This window comes from Nyctereutes procyonoides, unplaced genomic scaffold (genome assembly GCF_905146905.1).
Source record: "Nyctereutes procyonoides isolate TBG_1078 unplaced genomic scaffold, NYPRO_anot_genome, whole genome shotgun sequence".
In the NCBI taxonomy this organism is placed as follows: Eukaryota; Metazoa; Chordata; class Mammalia; order Carnivora; family Canidae; genus Nyctereutes; species Nyctereutes procyonoides.
The window spans coordinates 10914196-10933293 of NW_026575043.1; the positions used below are offsets into that span (position 1 = coordinate 10914196).

At 49.6% G+C, this 19098-nt stretch overlaps 1 protein-coding gene across 1 annotated transcript in view; it reads right to left on the reverse strand.

Moving 5' to 3' along the window:
- Positions 1–1016: 1016 nt before the first annotated feature.
- The window catches only part of GMPR (guanosine monophosphate reductase), a 47432-nt gene continuing 29350 nt past the window's right edge, over positions 1017–19098 (reverse strand). Inside the window, exons 6-9 of the mRNA XM_055321819.1 lie at positions 18718–18824; positions 9700–9742; positions 5930–6089; positions 1017–1528 (exon numbers count right to left, since the gene is read on the reverse strand). Of these exons, the coding sequence (XP_055177794.1) occupies positions 1348–1528; positions 5930–6089; positions 9700–9742; positions 18718–18824 (491 nt within the window). The 3' untranslated portion in view covers positions 1017–1347. The remainder of the gene's footprint in view (positions 1529–5929; positions 6090–9699; positions 9743–18717; positions 18825–19098) is intronic.

Consider the following 19098-nt stretch of genomic DNA (forward strand, 5'->3'; position numbering starts at 1 on the left):
ATGGTTTGGATGGCTTCTCCGGATGGTGGCCATCACCATGGACCTCAGGCGATTCATTTGTCCTTATACAGTAGCACCGCATGACCCTTCTCTACTCCAGGGTAATCATTGGCTTTCTCAAGGAAAATTTTACTCCTGGGTCTGCTTCTCTAAGCCTCGTGCAAAAGAAAATAAAGTAAAACATCCTGGTCTGCATTTACTTTCCAGTCGTGTTGCTCGAGCATCGCTTCAGAAGTGGCCAGTCCTCATCAATGCATCCAAGTTCACTGTGGAAACGAGGGCTGCGGTGGGCAGATGCAGGCTTCCTCCCCAGCCAGGGGTCCTTTCTCCAAGAAAACGCCCCCCCGTTCCCAGTCCGTGAACTGACCATTTTATACACCACGTGCTCCTGCCTCCAAAGTAGTAATGGCCTGGACGAGGGAATAGTTCTCATATTTTTAAACCAAAGGCTTTTAGAAAGCCGCTGGTCAAGGTTTTTACTGTCTTTCAGTAAGGATGCCACTCGCCAATTTTTTGATGGACAACCTCTCAATAAAAGGTTATCCTATTGAATAGGTTCAGTCCTACTGAACTTCAAAATCACGTGTCATCTCTTTAAGAGGGAGGCCAGCCCGACAGGTTGGGACCAAGGAGGAAAGAGCACAACAAAAGTCAATGAAAAATCAGGACAGGGACAGCGTCCCCAGAGCAACCTGGACCTCACAGTGACAGATGTCTACTCCCCAAAGGCATATGTAACTCAGGTCCTGGAAACGGGTCGCCACACCTTGTGAGTATTTGCAGTGAGGCCCCTCCAAGTTCATGTGTCTAGTCAGGCGCTTTTGTTCTTCGCTAGCAACCAAAAGCGGAGGAGGGGATGCCAGTTACTCTGGCCAGCCCGACCCTCGCCTGCCCTCTCCTCCTCCAACACCCCAGCCCTGAATGCTAAGAGCCCAGCGTGGGAAAAAGGTAGAAAACCCCCAGCTCCCCTGACAACTTGTTTCCTGCAAATGCAAACTCCAGCACTCCACCAAGTCTTAAGATAATTGCATTATATTAAAGTGAAACCATTTCTCTTTAAAAAAAAAAAAAGAGAGAGAGAGAGAGAAAGAAAGAGGTGAGTTAGTTTTAACAATGAGGTTATGAGTTCCAGGCAGCTGGGCTCTGACCACTGACTGGGTCAGGGCCCTCTTCTGGGCCCCCCGAAGGCACGAGGGGAGCCCCAGAGCCTCCAGGGTGCGGGTAGCGGAGCAGGAGGCAGTCGTCCACCACTCAGAACAGCCAGAAACTCTGATGTAACAGGAGGGAGGTGGGAAAGCAGGTGTGAGTGGAAGCTTCCACAAGCTGGACGTCACCTCATCCTCAAGGTTAGCTGAACACCATGTTGTGCTGTTGGGTCACCCGGATGAACGTCGCCCTCCTGCTGAGCTCTTTGAGTTTGGCGGCTCCCACATAAGTGCAGGTAGACCTCAGTCCCCCAAGAATATCCAGAATAGTGTTTTCTACATCCCCCTTGTAAGGCACTTCCACAGTCTTGCCCTCAGATGCTCTGGAAGAAAAAAAAAAGTAAGTTTTTCTTTAAATCTGGTTTGGTTTTTGTTTGTTGTTGTTTTTTTTCCCCCTTAAGAACTCAGCCAGAATTATTCCCAGCTTTATTTTTTAATATTTATTTATTTATTCATGATAGACACAGAGGGGGGGGGCAGAGACACAGGCAGAGGGAGAAGCAGGCTCCATACCGGGAGCCTGACGTGGGACTCGATCCTGGGACTCCAGGATCACACCCTGGGCCAATGACAGGCACCAAACCGCGGAGCCACCCAGGGATCCCCTTATTCCCAGCTTTAGCACTTCAGCCAGCCCCAAGGCGCACAGGTAGCTAAACGCCACCATCCAACCCCACTCCCACATTGCTACAAATGCCAAGCTGATCACACCAGCGTCTCCGATGCATGCATTCCTCCCACCCTGAATGTACAGCCTCACTGCTGGCTCCCTGGAGCGCCAGTCCCCGGGGGCAGGTCCCCCCCAGCAGCGCTGCAGAAGTGGGCCTGCACCTGCCTGCACAGTGCCCTTCTCAGCACCGTGCCTCCACTCTGCCCCTAAGAGAAACCAACTCCACCTTTCTATGCTACCTCAATCCCTACACCAGCGCCCAGTTGATCCAGAGCCCAACATGCCCAGGAGGAGCAACAGCCCTCACAGAACACCTCTTGAACAACCCTCACCACTGCCTCTTCTTGTTGCACTCACTCCCAGATCAGCAACAGAAGCCCGGGGCTCCGCCCTCCCACCTGCCAGCTCTCCAGTTAGACATGGTGTGTCCCCTAAAGACGCCAATCCAGGGGAGGAGGAAGGGATCAATACAGATGGTCACCCACTTAACGACTGCTGGACTTCACCACGGTGGTGAGAAAGCGATACCCACTCAGAAGCGATACGCACTACAGATTTTGAACTTGGATCCTTTCCCAGGCTAGCAATGTGCAAACAGCCCTCCCTGCGAGCAACATCGGCCCCGGGATTGGGATGGGGGAGACACCTGTACACTGACAACCACTCTGCACCTGGACAACTGGGTCTGTTTTTCAGTAAAGGATTCAATAAATTACAGGAGACATGCAACACTTTATTATCAAATAGGCCTTGTGTTTGATGACTCTGCCCAACTGTAGGCTACCGTGAGTGCTTGGAGCACACTTAAGGTAGGCCAGGCTGAGCTACGATGTCCAGTGGGTTAGATGTATTAAATGCATTTCAATTTATCATATTTTCACCCTAAGTTAAGTTTATCGGGATGCAGCCCTGCAGTTCAGTAGAGGAAGGAAGATCTGTAAAATGGACAATTCAAGCCCCACTAAGTAAGACTGCCTGGACATACAGTCCAGACTTGCCTTTGGTGGGGTGTTCCAAGAAGGAAATCTCCAATCTGTGCAAAACTCTAGCTCTCATCTAAGGCCTGGGTAATCTGGAAAATCTAACAATTAACCAAATTCTGGGAGTTTCTCTAGTTGGTCTCTTCAACTAGAAAAAAATAGCATCTCTCCATCAGAAACTCACTGCCTAGGGACGACTTGGTGACTCAGCAGGTGAGCATCTGTCTGCCTTTGGCTCAGGGTGTGATCCCAGGTTCAGGGACAGAGTTCTGCATTGGGCTCCTCACAGGGAGCCTGTTCTCCCTCTGCCTTGTGTCTCTGCCTCTCTCTGTGTGTCTCCCATAAATAAATACATAAAGTCTTAGGGATCCCTGGATGGCTCAGTGGTTTAGAGCCTGCCTTTGGCCCAGGGTGTGGTCCTGGAGTCCTGGGATCGAGTCCCACATCAGGCTCCCTGCATGGAGCCTACTTCTCCCTCTGCCTGTGTCTTTGCCTCTCTCTGCATGTCTCTCATGAATAAATAAATAAAATCTTAGAAAAAAATAAAATCTTAAAAAAAAAAGAAAGAGAAAGAAAGAGGCTCACTGCCTAGAATTTCAAAACGGTATTAACTCTTGTGCACTGGAATCCACACCTGCAAGACTATCCTTAAGTGCAATGAAATCTACCTCCCTAAACCACTGGCTAGACCAAGAGCTGGTCTCATGGCTGGTGTAGAGTACCAAGCTCCTGAAGCCCATCCTTGGCCACACCCAGGACAGTTCACGTCACCGCACTCTGTGACCTAGAGACCAACACCTCTGCACATGTGCCCGCAATGACCGCCACATCACTTTTTAAAGAGCTTTCCGTGGCCCGTCAGTGGCTTACTGGAAATCATCTAGATTCTCGTCATTGCCTCTTTGCTGATGGGTGACAGCCCCTTTTGCAAGCCATCTATTGCTGAGGCTCATCTCCTCTCGTCTGTAAAAGGAAGGTACTTTGATCTATCTCCCAGGGACAGCATGAGAAATAAATGGTTAATGGCTGGGAAGGAACAAGCAAAGCATAAATAGCTTTCCTTTAATTAAATACAACGTCAGGGACGCCTGGGTGGCTCAGAGGTTGAGCAACTGCCTTTGGCTCAGGTTGTGATCCCAGGGTTCTGGGATCAAGTCCCCCATCAGGCTTCCCGCAGGGAGCCTGCTTCTCCCTCAGCCTATGTCGCTGCCTCTCTCTGCATCTCTCATGGGTAAGCGAATGAAGTCTTTAAGAAAAGAAAAAAATAAGTAAATAAATAAATACAACATCAAAGGAGGACCATTCTTGTGAGGATATATGGGGATGGGGCTGCAAACTGCCTGAGAAAGGGGAGGGATGGAGGGGGACAGAGACACAAAGAGAGACGCAGAGACAGAGGCTACGTGCAGGGCTCAGGCTGCCTCCAGATTGAGGCTCTAATTCTTTCAGCACTTGCCTTTCTCGTCTAAGATTTGAATCCGCTTCCAGAGTCTCCTCTTTCGTTTTGCCTAAACCCTGCTGAAATTATAGGAGAGGATTTTTTCCTTCGGCACCTGGGCTTCCGAGTGTGGCGCAGCCTGGTCTGCCCTTCCCTACTTTTCTTAGAACTCACAACAGATGTAACAGCTAGAGGCACAAAATGTACTCCAGGCAAAGCATCTATCAGGTCACTGAATCCTGATGGTTCTGTTTAATGTGGCAGCGCGTAGCAGACGCTGCACAGGCCCTTGGGTAGGGACAGTGGTTGCTGGTAAAGTGCAAAGCTTCTGGACTGGCAGTCCAGGTGGGCACAAAGGCAGTAATCCTCACCCTGGCCACCCTCATAAACCATGCAACCTCCTCCATCGGGTACCACATGGGAGAAAGAGCCTCTGAGGCTGCACGGGGAGCAGTGTCCTCTTGTTCGGAGCGTTTGAAGTTCCCACGATGAAGGTTTAGACACAGCACCCTATTCCTCTTTCCCACCCTGCCTTCCCCACACTTCCCTTCGCGTCATCTTTATTGAGGTTCCCTCTCAAAAGGAGAATGAGATTGGAGAGTGAGAACAGACATCAGACCCCCAGACCCCCACTCACTGAGGTTCAGAACTCTGGCGAGTACCCCACACCTCCCACCTGTGGATCTCAGTGGGGTTCTGAGATTTCACCTCCGGCTTGATGGGAACCTCATACAACACCTCTGCATCCCATGTCCATCCATGATATAAGCCTTGGGGTGCAGGATGAATGGGAGAAATGGGGGGGTGCCCACCAGGGAGGGCTTGAGTCCCCAGCCCAGTGCCTGAGGCTTCCCAGAGAAAGATAATCCCTCACTCCTGGTAGACTTCCTTCGGAGGGAGCAAGACCTTCTGTCCTGTCCCCTTTGTGTGATTTGTCATCAGGCTGATGCTGATAAGTTAACGGCAGCTTCTACGCAAAAGGGCCAGGGGGTGGACATGCGCTGTCCTAAGGGTTTTTAAACACACGTGTGGAGAATTAAAATGGAAGGGAAACAGAAAAGGCCAGGTTATCTTTGGGGATCATGGATTTGGGGGCGGAGAGGGGGGGAAGCAGAAGCAAGCATCCCTTCTGCAATGAGTAACACAATTAAATGGCTAAAAGTGCTGCCTGTGTCAACTGTCAGAGCCTGGAGGCAGGTGAGAGTCCTGCTGCAGGGGAAACATGGCATCTTCCAGAAAGGCCTGAGCTCCGTGCAGCGATGTGCACTACACCTGTTTCAGGTGCACTGGGAGACCCATTCTCCAACCCAATTTTAGCCGCCTGAACTCATTCCAGGCTAGAGATAGTGATTACAAGGCCAGCACTGAGCCATCAGAAGGCTCTCTTGAAGGATAAGGCAAGATCCTCCTTACCCCTTTCCCCCAAAGCCCAGTCATCTACCTGTTCCCACACACACCCCAGTCACATTTCTGTCCCGTCCCAAAACACTTCTGCTCTACACTCCCTTTTCAGGGCCCCAAACACAGCAGGTGCTACTTGGATAACAACTGGGGCTATTTAAAAAGAAGCAGGCTATGTTGTCTAGCCCCTTCCCACAGTACCTAAGTATTAATAGAGGGGATGCTGGGGACTCACCTGTATTCAGCGACCCCTCCTGCATGCTTCTTCATTGCTGTTTCGGAGCTCATCCCGTAGAAGAGCTTGAGCTTCTGCCCATTCTTCTCGATCACCTCCCCAGCACACTCGGTGTGGCCTGAAAACATCCCGCCCAGCATGACAAAATCTGCTCCAGCTCCTAAACGCCAACAGTTGAGGACAAAAGCAGCAGAAGAAAAAACTCAGAGAGAGTCGGCTCTGGAAGGATCTGCGTGCTACTGTAACTCACCCCTCCCTGCTCCCAGCAACCTCTCCCTTCCTGGAAAAAGTTTAGAAGGCTTGCCATATGGGGAGACACGTACTGGACACAGAAACGCAGCCTACTGAAGGCTGGTGGCTAATGCGCTGGACAATCCTTAATGGTAACTGATGACTACCTATGACCACCTTCCAAACACAGTCTAAGTCTCATCATCAGAGAAACATTAAGACTTGGGCAGCATTTTCTATAGAGTGTTGGCCAATGTCATCCTCCATGATCATTCCTCTGGTGTCCCCATCAGGCATCTAGTCTACCTTAGGCTATCAGCACCCTCACACTCTGCTTGTGTAGATCACAAAAAACTCAGAACAGGGAAGCCTGGGTGGCTCAGTGGTTGAGAGTCTGTCCACCTTTGGCTCAGGTCATGATCCCAGGGTCCTGGGATCAAGTCCCACATCGGGCTCCCTGCAGGAAGCCTGCTTCTCCCTCTGCCTATGTCTCTGCCTCTCTGTGTCTCTCATGAATAAATAAATAAAATCTTTAGAAAAAAAAGAAAAGAAAAACGCCAAAACAGACCAAAACTCCTACACTAGAGGCTAGGTATTAAAAAGAGAAGCCTAAGTAATAATAATATATATATAAACACACACGCACGCACACACACACACATATCTTATAGTTTGCATTTGAATGACTTCAGTATACTTCCACTTTTTGATTTGACCTGAGGAAGCACTAATAGGTTTTGAGTGTTGCCTGTGTGTGAGAAGCCTGAAGTCATTAAGATAAAACCTAACATCAAAATTGAAAGCCAAGGAACCTGTGTAGAAGGAATACACAGAGAACATTGGGGTGGGTTGACAGCATAATTAGGGCAGGGTACAAAGGCTAGATCTTCTGGTTTTCAAAAATTGGAATTATAATAAAAATTTTTTCATGTGCTATTTCAATTCTCAGTGGTAAATGTGTGAGGAAGGTCTTACTAAAATGGACACTTACTTGAAAAAAAAAAGTTTGTTCTTTCTCTCACCATGCCATGGTATATATACCATATACATATATGGTACTGAAGTGTTTATCACAGGACATGACTCATGGTCAATATAGAATAACTAGTTGTCAAGAAGGGAAAGTGTATATGGGGAAGAGCTAGAAATATCACCATTCTCAATCCTGTTCATAGAGGATTATTTAGACTCTCCATGGACTATGAACTTCTCCTATGTCCTCTTGAGGGTTCGCATTTAGAACACCAGGACCCCAGGGTACAGATGCATTCAGTAATGAGGATGAAGGACAAGGAGGAGGGGCAAGCAGAGGAACCCTTGAGAAGTGGCCCTGACCTCTTCCATCGGGTCATTTAGATATTTACAGGACTCTGGGGTTTGCATCAGGCTTCCTGGCCTTTCTGTTTGGCATTATAGCAGGGCTGGCCCCTTGGCCTGGCACTCAGGAAGCTGCACACAATGGGACCTTTCTACTTGGCAGCAAGCTCTGCAGGTCCTTCATCCCAGGGTCCCTAACATGAATGCTGGATCCTTGTCCCCCACCCCCACCCTGGGCCATGCTTTAAGGGCGGGGGTGGGGGAGGAAAACTGGTGTCCAGCCAGGCCTCCCAGTGGCCACAACCCCAGTAGCAGATGTCAACATCAGGAACACAGAACACAAATCCATTCAAACAATGCTTTGAAGTGGCTTCCAATTATTTTTGCTTCTGAATGCTCTCCTGTCCCTGGCCCTCACCAACATTCACTCCTCCTGACATTGTCTTCCTTCCTCTGCTGCTGAGCTTCAGCACAGGCAATGCTGCACTCACTGCAAGACGAGTGAAGAAAAAAGATGCCAGGGCTGGATCCAAAAACGGTTATCTACGAGGCATCTTTTTTTGTGTGTGTTTGTTTTTTTAGATTTTATTTGTTTGGCGGAGAGAGCAAGAGAGCACAGGCAAGGGAAGTGGCAAGCAGAGGAGAGGGAGAAGCAGACACCGCCCCCCACCCCGCCCCGCTGAGCAGGGAGCCCACCATGGGGCTCGATCCCAGGACTCCGGGATCATGACCCCAACCAAAGGCAGACGCTTAACCGACTGAGCCACCCAGGCACCCCCATGAGGCACCTTCTTCTTCTTAACGACCAGTCACTTTAAAGCGTGCCAGCTCCTACTCTGTACAGGGAGCCCAAGTGGGAGCACCCATCAGCATTAAGTTGATCCAGCTCAAAAATCAGTAACAAAAACATCTTTGGCTAATGATCCAGGTAAGCAGTGAGTGAGCACACGAGTGGAGCAGGGGTCCTGATTCCCCCTCCTCTACCAGCTGTGGGACCCCAACCTTGTCACTCACCTCTCAGGGCCTCGGTCTCAACTATAAAGTAGGCACCCTCGATTACAAAGATGCCCCTCGTGTTCCCTCCATAACCAAGATGCAGGATCTGAATAGGTTTCATAAGAAGGTTGCCCATTTTCATGACATTCCCCAGGTTGCTACAAAACCCCACTGCTAGGAACACTGTCCCTTCCCCTTGTCACCATTGTGTGTCACTAAGAGAAAGAGGGTGGAGGAGGGAACCCATGCCTCACCTAAGACATTCTATGGCAAGGTCAGAACGTCTCTGAAGCAATGGACAAAAAACTCTGGAGCTGCCAAATACAGGTAAGGGGAAGGACCCCTGGCACCCCTCAGAAAGTCCCCCTCCAGGGGCACCTGGGTGGCTCAGTTGGTTAAGCATCTGCCTTCGGCTCAGGTCATGATCCTGGGGTCCTGGGACTGAACCCCGCATCAGGCTCTCTGCTTGGCGAGGAGCCTGCTTCTCCCTCTACCCCTCACCCCTGCTCGTGCTCTCTTTCTAATAAATAAATAAAATCTTCAAAATAAAAAGACAGTTTCCCTCTGTAGGAAAAAAAAAATGGGGGGGAATCACGAGTGAACTTGGCCTCAGCATCAGAAGAGGGAGTGGGGCCCTGCGAGTGGTTCTTCCGTCACCCGGTGGGCACACAACAGCTCCCACCTGGCAGGTTGGCACCCCCATGTGCAGCCGGCTCTGGCTTGAGGATGCGGTTGGCCAGGGTGATGTGGCGAGCACAGGACACTGCACGTGGGGCTGCGGCAGGCCTGCCAGGTGGTCCAGAAGCCCCCCTGGATCACAGCTGGACAGCGCTGCCCTCTGCTGGGACACAGGCTCCTCTGCCCGGTGAGAAGCCACTGGGGGGCTCTCTTGTCCCTCCCAGAAGATCGCCCCAAGTTAGGGCCCAGAGACCTCCCTTAAGTCACTGTGCTTCACACCTGTTCAGGCACCCTGAGCCCTCTAAGCCATGACATCACCCTCTGCTGCCTTGCAGGCTGCCACCCCCCCTCCATCCTCTGGGCACGACACCTGCTCGGCTGAATCAAACTAACGTCAGGACTCTGGCCAACTGGGGCTGGAATCCAGGGACTGGAAACTCAGGACGGGTCCAGAATTTCCCAACACGTCCCGCCTCTCCATTCAGGTTCCCAGCTGAGGCCAGCACACAGCTGCCGGAGCTCCCGCCCCGCCCTCCCTGTCCCCTTACCAAAGGCTTTGGCGACATCTCCTGGACACGTGCAGCCTCCGTCCTTCAAAGAGGAAAAAGCAAGGAGAAGGCGTCAGCGTCAGCTTGGCCAGGCTGTCCCCCCTCCCCTGGGGTGATTCGGGGTCATCAGGAGGTGACACCCGGACACACCCCCAGCCAAGGGTAAGCAGAGGCCCTCAGAGCCCTGGCCCAGTGCTCCTCAGTCACTGTGTTCTGACTTAATTGGCTCCCCTGGATGCTGCACCCCAGCCCCGTCCACCACTGCCCACCTGTCCACCCTGTGGCACCCTGGATGCCCCTCGAAGCCCCTGGAAGCGGGGAGGCAGGATGCTCCGGGGCCTCCTCCCCAGCCAGCCCCTGACACAACACGCCTGCCCCACCAGGGCCATCTGAAATCACTCATTCAGAAGTCATCCCTCCCTCCCTGCTTGGCTTGAGGTGAGGCTTATGTAGTCCAGGAGCTTCGTTATTTTAAGAGCCAGGGAAAGGACACTGAATTCCTTTATGCTTGCAGCCACTCCGTGTGTCCCCCATTCACCTTCACCCAAGTGCCCAGTTAGCTTAAAATCAAATATGCATTCCCGAGCCCCACTCTACCCTAGAGAGCACGTGCCTGGGGCTGGTTTAATGCCCAGCAGGACGGTCACCTTGGGCTGCCCAGCACGGTCCAGCCATGGAAGTGATGTTGACGCACCAGCAGTGCTGTGCAGGGTTTCTAGAACGCAGAACCCACTGCGCCATCCTGACCAACACGGGCTGCTACCCTGCTGTTCTCAACGTGGCCTGTGTGAAGTCAAGGAGGACGGTGAGGGTGGCCGGGAGCTGCAGCTGGACCCCACAGAGAGAGGCCAAGAAGCCAGGGCCTGGTTGGGGGGGGGGGTCAGTGCTGAGAGCTGGCCTGGTGACACAGCCCTGAGCTCAGAGCAGGTCTGGGAGGAACACTGGGGTCTCAGAGGCAGGTGCCTGTCCCCAGAAGGTGGGACCCACCAGTATTGGGGTCGGATCAGCCTTTGGGGAAGACAGAGGCTGCCCGGGCTACCTTGCATCACAACTGCCAGGAAGGTATGGGCGCCCCCAGAGCCCGAGGGCACCTAGTGAACCAGGACAAACCACTTTATGAACCACTCCATCACCTCTGATGGGGAACATGGCTCTTTGTGACTCAATTCCCTTTTTTACCTGCTTTTTAGGCCTATCGCTCCAGGAGCTGTAACTCAATTTCTGCTTCATTACTTCTTAGCAGTTCAAATCCAAAGGTAGGTAGGTGTGAAAACTTGGAACTCTTTTTTTTTTTTTTAATGAAAATTTACTGCCTATAACTATTTCCTCCATCATATCTGTTACAGGCACACCCCAGAAATATTGCAGGTTTCGTTTCAGGCCACAGCAATAAAGCGAGTATCACCATAAAGTGAGTCAAATGAATTTTTTTGGTTTCCCACTGCCTACAGAAGCTATGTGTGCACTATTCTGCATATTGAGGATACAACAGCATTACTGTCTAAAAAAAAAATAAAATGTACACAGCTTAATTTAAAAATACTTTATTGCTAAAAAATGGTGATCATCCTCTGAGCTTCTGGCAAGCTGTTATCATTGATCACAGATTGTCATAACAAATACAAGAATGAGAAAGTTTTGAGATTTTGTGGGAATTACCAAATTGTGGCAGAGAGATACAGACCAGGCAAATACTGTTGGAAAAATGGTGCTAGGGACACCCGGGTGGCTCAGCGGTTGAGCATCTGCCCTTGGCTCAGGATTTGATCCTGGGGTCCTGGGATTGAGTCCTGCATCAGGCTCCCTGCATGGAGCCTGCTTCTCCCTCTGTGTCTCTGCCTCTCTCTGTCTCTCATGAATAAATAAATAAAATCTTTAAAAACAACAACAAAAACGGTGCCAACAGACTTGCCCCAATGCGGGCTTGCCACAGATCTTTAATTTGTAAAAAAAAAAAAAAAAAAAAAAAACTAAAAAACACAATATCTCTGAAGTGCAGTAGAGCGAAGCTCAATAAAATGAGGTGTGCCTGTATTCACCTGTAGTTTCTCTGATCCCCCGAGGGCCACAGGGTGCTAGGGAGTGGTCATTTCCGAAGTGGTCTCTCCATATAAGTTATGTGCCAAAGCCACCGTGTGAAGATGGTGACGGGACTCGTGGCTGCGTCTGGCCGGTTCCAAGCTCCAGCCTATCTTTCAAAGGTACAAGCCCCCCTATGTGCCCTTCACTCGTCTTGCCCATTTTTTTAAGTGCTTTATCTCTACCAGAACCAGTTTTACACTAGATAGGGTTTCAAACATATGACCTCCAAAGATTAAACAAACTCACGCCCCCATTACATTAGGACATTATCGGACTAAAAACACCACCCAGCACACACACACACACACACACACACACACACACACACCTACACGCTCCCTAATCTTGTGCTCCCTTGCATGCGAGCTGTGAGTGAGTGGCTGTGACTGCCACGGTGGTGTCTCATAGGGAGGCCCAGAAAATTCCACATGCTTGTGGTCAGTGATGAGGCCACTGGGACCCTGGAGAAGGAGCTCTTCTCTTCCCAGGATGGGCCACGATGCCCACCGTTAAGAGGATTCTGGGATGTGCCAGAGAGGAAATCACACTTACGGCATCTCCTTACTTTACCTGGAAATGCATTTATAAATAGACAATGTGGAGCTGCCAAGCCGGACTGCGCCTTTAACAGAGTGCACTCCAACATCGCATAATGCTTTAGGGCCAAGGAGTCTGCTCCCTACTACCGCTTATGGATGATTTCCAAAAGCTGTTCAGAGCATCTTTTCATGTTCTCAGGAGGCAAGGGCAGGAGGGGAAAATCTCTGCAATCTAAGGCACACATTTACTTTCACATATAAATATCACAGCCGCTGGAAGGTTTCAAAAAAAAAAAAAAACAATGTGCAAATATTCAAAGAGCTACTTGTTTTGTTTTTCAACAGCGTTAATGTTATATTTTAGTAGAAAAGGCATCACATGACATGAGTGGTGGGAACTCGATCTGTGAATCGTCAGCATAGTTTTTCTTAAGAATACTTAAAATTGAGGATGGTGAAAGCAGGTAGGGAACAGGCAGAGAGAATTCAAATCAAACACCTACTATGCGCAGGGGTAGTTAACTTCATTTTGCTATTTAAACAGCTCAAGAGGGGCAGCCCGGGTGGCTCAGCGGTTTAGCGCCGCCTTTGGCCCAGGGCATGATCCTGGAGTCCCAGGATCAAGTCCCACATCAGGCTCCCTGCATGGAGCCTGCTTCTCCCTCTGCCTGTGTCTCTGCCTCTCTCTCTCTCATGAATAAATAAATAAAATCTTTAAAAAAAAATAAATAAACAGCTCAAGAACCTGAAGTTGGTATTTTGGAAGTGGGGAGAAAAACGAGCAGAGCTCAGAAAGGTTGAGTGACTTGCCTAAGGTCACACAGCAATAATGTTAGAACAAGATTTGAACCTTGGTTAAGAATACGCTCTAAAAATGCCTAGAAGCAGGGCACCTGGGTGGCTCAGTGGTTGAGCGTCTGTCTGCCTTCAGCCCAGGGCGTGATCCCGGGATCCTGGGATTGAGTCCCACATCGGGCTCCCTGCATGGAGCCTGCTTCTCCCTCTGCCTGTGTCTCTGCCTCTCTCTGTATCTCTCTCATGAATAAATAAACAAAAAAATTTTTTAAAAAAAACCCTTTACTCACCACTTTTCTTTAAAAAAAATTAAAAAATGTTTAGAAGCAAAAATAAAGAAAATTTAAAAAAACATAAAAATGTCTAGAAGCATACTTATCAGAACATGAGCCATGGTTATCTTAAGGGGCTAATGGTTGCAGTAATCTTTATATTTATCTGTATTATCTAACTTTTTCTAGGCTAAATCTATCTTGTTGGAGAATTTTTCAGGCCTCAAAAAAATGAAATTATCTGAAAAACTTTGTTTAGGTCTCACTAAAGAATGGTCTAACTGCTTCTGAAGTGCTATATTAAATCATTACAATTTTCAGAAATTTGCTGATCCATCTTTACTTCTCTGCAGAGAGCTAGTGGGCCTGGGCGAGTACTAGTGACCAGGCGTGGAGCGGGGAGAAGGTTGGGGATTACTTTGAATCATCTGGATCCTTACCAGCCCTTCTCAATACAGAGCCTCCTGAGCCTCTTGATCTTTATAAAACACACTGATTAAGATGCTGGAGCTTGAGTCCAGAAGAGACCACAGTGACCCCACTCAACGTAATCGCAAGACTTGTTTCTAGGTCCTGTAAAGCACCACAGAGTCCAAGGGAACAAATGCCTCCCCTTGCAATCGTGCATTGGGGACTGGCCATCCTCTCCCCACTAGAAGACATGAGTGGGGACCCCGTGAGGAAGGACAGAGGAGCGTTGGAATGGGAGAACAAGCCAACCGGGTCTTGTACCAACCCTGGATCCTCTGTGATTTCAGCAAACCCTTCTTTATGGTTTCTGTGACCTCCTCATTATCTAAATGAGTGTGTGGGGGATCCCTGGGTGGCGCAGCGGTTTGGCGCCTGCCTTTGGCCCAGGGCGCGATCCTGGAGACCCGGGATCGAGTTCCACATCAGGCTCCCGGTGCATGGAGCCTGCTTCTCCCTCTGCCTGTGTCTCTGCCTCTCTCTCTCTCTCTGTGACTATCATAAATAAATTAAAAATAAATAAATAAATAAATAAATAAATAAATAAATAAATAAATAAATAAATGAATGAATGAGTGTGTGTGGGGAGAGGGGGTCAGTCAAGGGAAGACATGGAACACTGCAGAGGAAGACACCTTCGTTTGAACGTTGCCAGTAGTGATGCTGGACAAGGCACTGAAGATCCCGAAGCTTCAGTTCCCCAGCGGGCTGTGATGGCTAATTTTATGTGTCAACTTGACTGGGCCACAGAGTGCCTAGGTAACTAGTCAAACATTAGTCTGGGTGTTTCTGGGAAGATTTCTTGGTTTCTTTTCTCTTCTCTTCTTCTCCTTTCTTTCTTTCGATGATACTAACATTTGAATTGGTAAAGCAGATCGTCTGAGTAAAGCAGATCGTCCTCCCCAATGTGGGGGAGTCCCATCTAATCAGTTGAAGGCTTGAACGGAACCAAAGGGCTGACCCTCCTCGAGTGTACTTTTCTTGACTGACTGAATGAACCTGGGCTTTTTTCTGCCTTTTAACTTCAACTGAAACATCAGCTCTTCCTGGTTCTCAGGCCCCCAGACTCGGACTGAAACTACAGCATCAGCTCACCTGAAGTCCCTAGCCTGGCAACTCACCTTGCAGATATTGGGATTTCTTAATCCCCATAATTACGTGAACCAATTCCTTATAATAAATACTTCCTCAATCTCCTCTCTTGCCACCCCCCCCACCAACACACACACACCCTACTGGTTCTGTTTTCCTAGAGAACCCTAATACACCTGTCAAGTGACGGTAACTGCTAGTTTGGCAGGTTGTTCCAAGGATTAGAAATTATAAGTCTATTGTGCCTGGAAGGTACTAGATGCTCAATAAATAATAGTCCTTCCTTCCTCTGTTTCCACCTTTAAAATTCTCTTTTGTGGGGAGGCCTGGTGGCTCAGCAGTTTAGCACCGCCTTCGGCCCAGGGTGTGATCCTGGAGACCTGGGATTGAGTCCCACATTGGGCTCCCTGTATGGAGCCTGCTTCTCCCTCTGCCTGTGTCTCTGCCTCTCTCTCCTTCTGTGTCTCTCATGAATAAATAAAATCTTAAAAAAAAAATAAATGAAAAAATAAAATTCTCTTTTGTGTGATGTCCCTAGCCGATGAGGAGACAAAACTAACCAGCCACACTTTAATCTTCACCTACACAAGGGGTGTCCTGAATTTATAGCTCTCTGCCTCTCAGAACCCCATGCCGGCCACAGTAAATAGTAACCCAACTCAACCTGCCAACAGCCCCCTGCAGTGGCTTCCTTTTTCTGACTTTCAACAGCATGGATGTGCTAATTCAGCAACCAAAGTGTAATAGGAGACAGCTGGAAGGCAACTAGGCAGAGGAGCGAGATCCAAAATAGGGGTTTCCAGTGGGTTTAGGGATGAGTGGCAAGCGGGAGAAATCTGTTTGTGAAACCCTATCAGACAGAGGGACAGTAGAAGACAAGGCAACTCTGAACCCCAAGACTCTCGGCTGGCCAGGAGGAATGAGCTCAGGTCAAGAGGGCTGATCCCGTGTGAGTCCATGAACTTCGTCGGGTCTTATGGCTACACACTGAAGGTCTGGTCCTTTCTGGGAAATCTCTCACTGTTACTAAGAACCTGGGAGCACCCAACCACAAGCCTTGGGCGGTCACTGTCCCTAACTGACAAATTCAGAGAAGCCTTTCCCTGGGCGCCAGCAGGTAAGACCCGGCTCTGAACATGGACCCAACCAGGGTACGCTGAGCCTCCACTACAGAAGCCAGCAGTTGTCACACTTAAGAGCACATCACAGTGACCTGGAGGGCTTGTGACGACACACTCCTGGGACTCCCCTTTGGAGCTGCTGATTCCATAGGTCTGGCCCAGGCCCCAGATTGTCCCACGAGTTCTCAGTTGATACTGATGTTGGGCACTACACCGAGAGAACTGCTAAAATAAGCTTATCAATGAGGTGGTGCTGCGTAGAGAGAACCCAAGCTGATTTGCAGTGGCCGGTGGTGCAAGCACAGCCTACCCCCGACCCCAAACTATGGTCCTATCAACTAAGCAGGTGTGAGATTTCTAGAAGGCTACAAAAGTGGGAACTCAGAACACAAACACGTTCACAGCAGATCCATTCATCTGACAGCTCGAGGATTTGGAAAAATAGTGGCCACTCAAGGAACATATATGGTACAGGGTCCAAATTCTGATGCAGACTCCTGATGGTGAAAACTGTCCTGTGACAGAGATTTATGATTAATTACGTATGGTACTTTTGTGGCCACCCTCTGAAAAGTCATATTTGCTAAGATGGGGTCCAGGCATGTCTTCTTAAGAAAGCTTCCCCAGTGATGCTCATGCAGCCAGCCCAGAACAAGGCCCCGGCTAACACCTGAGAGCCACTAGCATCCTGGAGACTGATGCTGTTTGCAGTGACTTGGATCACTGCACTCAACCTTTTACACACAATAAATGGGTGTTCATTTGTGCTCTGGGGCAAAACTCAAGGAAGGGGTAATGAGTACGGGGCCTCAGAATGCTCAGCAACCACAAAACCTTCGGTCATTTCAGTCATTCCCCTCTCCCTCTGCTTCTAGCAGTAGATGCTCAATAAAAGTTTGTTCAGAGAATGGATGGATGGATGAAAACTTTTCAGGGAGCATTGGAAGGAGCACGGGAAATCTGCACTGGACTGCAAGGTCAGGCCAGGCCCCTAGCTGTGATAAAACAACAGCTACAACACTCAGATGCTAAAATAAGGCTCAAAATGAGGGAAGGTGCAGGTAGGGCTTTTTAAAGAGTATTATTACTCTTTAAAGCAAGTCCAGAAATCACACATCAATGTACTGAAGTGCTGAGCTGAAGTCACCAAGGCATCATTCCACAGGAATATGTAATTTGATGCATTTGTAAATTTTTTAAAATCACCTATCAATTTGGGACACCTGGGTGGCTCAGCGGTTTAGTGCCTGCCTTCGGCCCAGGACATGATCCTGGAGTCCCGGGATTGAGTCCCACATCGGGCTCCCTGCATGGAGCCTGCTTCTCCCTCTGCCTGTGTCTCTGCCTCTCTCTCTCTCTCTCTCTCTCTCTCTCTCTCTCTCTCTCTGTGTGTGTCTCTCATGAATAAATAAATAAATAAAATCTTTAAAAAAGAAATCACCTATCAATTTATTTAATGTGGGACCCTGGCTTAGGAACTGTACCAAGAAAAGGTATGAGGATTTATTTTAATATATTCCATGAGTCAACTTTGTTATAGAACCACTAAAATTACACCATGAATTCAGAATTTGTAAAAAAAAAAAAAAAGAAAAAGAAAAAAAAGAAATTATATATATTATATATACACACACATATACGTGGAAGCCATAGTTGTGAGTTTGTCCTATTTAATCCTACAAGTTCTGTCCTGTTCTGAGCATTGTATCTGGAAGGGGAGAGCTAGGATACGTCCTTTTGACTGTGAATGGTAGTCGCATCAGTAAAGGTGGTGCAGAACGGTGGCTACGTCAAGGACGGATACTAACTTGGCACTCATTCATTCATTCACTCAATCCTGAATGTTCAGTGGCTGAGTCTCAGGCTGCTGTCCCAGAACTTCATGGAAGTGCTGTTAGATCACTGCCTCAGCCTCTCCTCACTCTTCCCATAGGTTTCTCAACCCACAGAAATCCCACCTCTGCCCCCAACACACCACTGATGTGCTCTCAGTCGGGCAACCCATGACCGGTGGCTGGCAGCATGTGACAGCACCGCAGATGTGATAAGCCAGGATGAGGTCATGTGGAGGAGGTGACCCATAATCCAACACGACTGGTGTCCTTACAAATAGGAAAAATGTGGACATGCAAGCACACGCACACAGGGAGGACAACACATGAAGATGGGAGCTATGGTGCCACCAGCCAAGGAAACACCAGAAGCTCTGGAGCTTGGGAACAGAGACTTCCCGTAGCCCTGGGGACCCTGCTGACACCTGGATCTCAGACTTCCGGCCTCCAGACCCACGAGACAGTGGGTTTCTCTTCTTCAATCCATGCAGGCCGGGGTGCTCTGTAGCCAACTCTTAGGTGGCCCTCCCATCCTCTCCAAGCTCCGCACAGACCCCCCAACACCTCACCGACAGTCTGCAGTTGTTACTGACCAATGTGCCTGCCTCCCTTGGTGCAGAGTAAGTGGGGAGCAGGGCCTGGGTCTCTGCCATATGTCACTGCCGTGACGAAGGTGCCCGGGTCATGGCCAGGCCCACCGGGATGCCATCTGGAAGGAGGGCAGCCAGGAAATGGGCTTCCTTGGGGCCGAGGAGCAGGGGACTCCCTGTAGCCCCGGGGGTTCCCAAGCCAGCTCCCTGCCCCGCCAGAGACTTACGGAGATGATGTGACCCTTCAGGCCGTGGGCAGAGTCCGCACACTCGATCACAGCACTGAGCTGGGGGTAGCCCACCCCCGTCTTGGTGCGGGTGGTACACACGGAACCTAGGTGGCAGGAGAAGGGGACCCAAAGAGAGATGGTTGAGAAAGTGCAGGTGGTGACACAAGATGAGCCCCTGCCACCAGCACTCACCCTCACCCCAATTTCCTGGGGGTAATCTTTCTTTCCATGGTGGGGGGGAGTGGTGATAACCACACCATCTGAGCATGTCCCTTCTGGTCCTCATCACCGTCAACCACTGATGCCTGGGTGCCCTCTACCCCACGCCCCGTCACCGTCACCCGCCTGTGACATCACCGCCTCCTCTGCCTGCTTACA